Genomic DNA, 3,521 nt, shown 5'->3' on the forward strand with positions numbered 1-3,521 from the left:
GATCTGTGAGGTAGCCAAATGCCCAGTCGTTGGTATAGGCGGCCTTCGCACGGCTCGTACGAGAGTGGATGGCCGGCGACCGAGACGGACGGGCTGTCCGCTCCTGGAATAAGTAAGGAAAAACAAATATGTATCTCCTTTATTGTAGTTTTGCTCTAAGGACACCCCTTGTAGGAAGGCTACCATTGTAATAGGCATCCTATTTTGTAGGTATCTTTAAGTTTTAGAAGTATCTTCAGCATGGAACAAGGTCAGGCAAAACATTGTAACAGGCTCGTGTAAGACTCGTTAGGATCGATATTTTGTATATTAAAAAAGTAATTCATAAGAAAAATTAAAGTTTATAACGAGATAAGTTTGTTTATATATGTGCTCCATTGAGTGTTACGATATTTTGCTTGTTTAGTAATTATTTCTGTATATAGTTAGTTGAGTTGAATCATTTCGCGATTTGTAGTCGCATTTGGACCTTAGTAACTATCGTTTTTTTTTTAAATAAGTAACAAATTAAATCAAAAGGCCTCCAAATGCGCACTACTCTGAGTCACTAAGTAATGTAATGTAAAAACATGTTATTGTATTTAACTGATCTATCAGTGAATATTACAATAAAGAATAATGGAAACTTGGGGAGCAAAACTAAACTTGTATACTTCCGCGGATTGATATTAATGTTGACGAATTAAATGATAATTACGATCGTTGATTTATAAATGCTTTAGATTTGTTCCTCAATGAAACTGCCATCAAAATTATCACTGTTGTTTTCATAAACCTCCTACTAGGATATGTTTTTGATTAACCTCTCGTATGCTGGAACATGGATCCGCGCAGGTTTTGAGTACTAACATTAATTATTAATTAGAATTAGATACTAACGTGGATCCGCGTTACCTATGTAAGGAGTCCAGTTCATTTTTCAAAAGTATATTCCCACAGAAAAAAAAAATTAGACCGACCACGCTAACTAAACAAAAATTTGGAAGTCAGAATGCACACAAATAGGGTCATCGCGCTAGTTTTCGTCCACTTAACGAAATTTGAATATACGTAAACCCACCTACAGTCGGCGTCAAATATTTTGTAGCAACCAAAGTAGCTAAATAGTTCGGTACACCATATATTTAGTATGGTCATGCTGCACAAGTATGGACTTATTGCAATCCTTAATTTCTAAACAATATAAGTATCCATCTACATAAAAATGATACTTCGCAAGTATCAAATAAAAAAAAAGAAATATATATTTGCTAATCCGTCAATTGGACGAAAACTAGATCATGGACGGAAACTAGCGCAATCGATGACTCTATTCCTACAACTCCTACAAGGTCAAATGCATTGGGGTAAATTCGAAAGCGGGGTAATTTGGAAAATAGCAAATACATACATATCTACTAAACTAGAAACACTTAATCAATAATCATACTTTAGCAACACTTACGCCGCTGCAACGCTTTCATGGCATCTTGCGTACCTACTTTTGCTACAGTAGAAAGTGTTTCTAGTTTAGTAGATCATTGCCATTTTCAAAATTACCCCCCTTTCGAATTCGATTTACCCCAAAGCACTTTACTAACTTGACGTAGCACTAGACATGATTACTTAGCGTGGTGTGGTCCGACTACAAGAGAATGGAATTGGATTCCTTCAGAACTTGTCACCAACTCGCACACCACCACAAACACAACTCTTCTTTTTGAGAGATGATTTGGCCATATTTTATCATATTTCAAAATGTATTCATTATAATCAAAGCGATTATTTATTAATATCAGACATAATATTTAATTGATGGAGTTAAAACCTCGTAACACTTCAAATATTAATTAAATGTATCTAATACATACCTACAAACTGAATTAGACGGTTATAAATTGTAATTTATAATTAATTGAGCGCGCACGGTTTGCCTCTGGTAGATGGACGATTCTGTGTCGGTTAACGATCACAGTGACTTCCAAGCTGGCTAATTATTTGTATGGTAACAAAGGTGGGTTACAATATTATATTTGGCCACGTTAGCAGTCTATTTATTCCAGTACTCTAGTAAATAGAGGTTGGTAGATCTGTAGGTTCTTGTGCTACTGAATGTAGCTATTTTTAGAAAGTGTTCATAGGCTCCGGTAAATAAGAGCCAATTGTGCGTTGTTGCTTGCTCAGGAACACATGTTTGTGACCCTGGCCTTTGATGCCGCAGCTAACAGGGTGAGCCCGGTACCGGCCTACGCCGGGCCACACAATGACACGCTGATAGCCAGGCGGGCGGTCGTAAGAACTGTTGAATCCACACTTGTTCAGCTTAAACACTTTAGGCTTGTCGATGTTCGTGTCTAATGGCCCTGGGTCGCTCGGTCTCCGCGGTGCCATTGCGATATCCACCAAAGCGTTTCGCCCTTTGTAAGATTTATCTCTCCCTGTTTTATTCATCACCCCTAATCTAGTCTTCTTAAACTTTTCGAAACATCCCGGCAAAGCAACTGGCCACGTCGCGGCTGGATATTTTCGTCCGTTAAAGTGACTTATTATGGTACTGACGTCCCTCGGCCCCGTGAAGAGATCGTACGGACCCCGAAGCGAGACTAGCTTTTTGGATTTCTGTTCGATGCTATCCTTGTCGACGACAGTGTAACGGTTAGGAGCAAGGCTCCAATTGTGAGTTCTATCAGGGAATCGACAGGGCTCTCCGTATTCAAAGGAGGGCAAAGTAGAATGAGGGCCGTAGGGGGCTTTGTAGGGAGTGGCTTTGAAGTACATGCCTGGAGGGGGGATGGAGCATTTTTTTGGTATAAAGCGCGGGGCTCTACCAAAGCCCACGTTTTTGCAGGCAGCTTCATATTTGGGCAAGTCCTGAGGTTGGCACCATGCCGGCCCACCCACGGATTGCATCCAGCGCCGGTATTGCAGAATTCTCTGGTTTCTGTACCCCAGGTTTTTGCTCCAATCTTCCATTTCGGCTTTGAAGCGCCATACGTCTTTGGTGTCGGTTGTGTTCTTGTTTACGGCGTATATCTCATGGATGGGAATAGGGTGGTAGCGGCAAGGATCGTACGCCTCTTCCTGTATTTTGAACTGTCCGCTGGGGTCTAGGTTAGGGTGTATGGTCACTTTGCCAAACCGTGGGGCTGAAGAGCCAAATCCGAAAGGTCTTGTCTTCGGGTCATTGCTTTTTTGTTCCCTAATACTAGTTACCATTTTGGTATGTAGTGTATTTTATACGTAATCAAATAAAAGTAAATACTTATCTAAAAGTGAAAATGACACATACACACCACACACTGAAATTTGACATTTTACTTTTTTTATAAAATGATTTCGATTTGGGGGCAACAAAGATCCATCTTGCGATCTTTGGATTTTATTTTATTTAAGAGGAGCAGAATACTTACTAAACTAAAGGTCTAATATTTCCGTACACAAGACCCTTAAAGCTAGAATAACTGTCACTACTGCAAAGCCCGAATGTATAGCCTGACCAGTAATATATGATAATTGTCAAGAGGGCGCTGTTATTCTCATGT

General features: G+C 39.8%; 1 protein-coding gene across 1 annotated transcript; it reads right to left on the reverse strand.

The window, feature by feature from the left end:
• Positions 1 to 2,053: 2,053 nt before the first annotated feature.
• On the reverse strand, positions 2,054 to 3,289 carry LOC134660722 (uncharacterized). The gene has a single exon (XM_063516506.1). It carries the CDS (start codon positions 3,193 to 3,195, stop codon positions 2,104 to 2,106), a length of 1,092 nt encoding a protein of 363 aa, XP_063372576.1. The 5' UTR covers positions 3,196 to 3,289; the 3' UTR covers positions 2,054 to 2,103.
• Between the last annotated feature and the right edge of the window lie 232 nt (positions 3,290 to 3,521).

This window comes from Cydia amplana, chromosome Z (genome assembly GCF_948474715.1).
Source record: "Cydia amplana chromosome Z, ilCydAmpl1.1, whole genome shotgun sequence".
Taxonomy (NCBI): Eukaryota; Metazoa; Arthropoda; class Insecta; order Lepidoptera; family Tortricidae; genus Cydia; species Cydia amplana.

Coding starts and splice junctions, on each gene's coding strand:
- LOC134660722 (XM_063516506.1), bottom strand. CDS start 3,195: ATGGTAACTAGTATTAGGGAACAAAAAAGCAATGACCCGAAGACAAGA.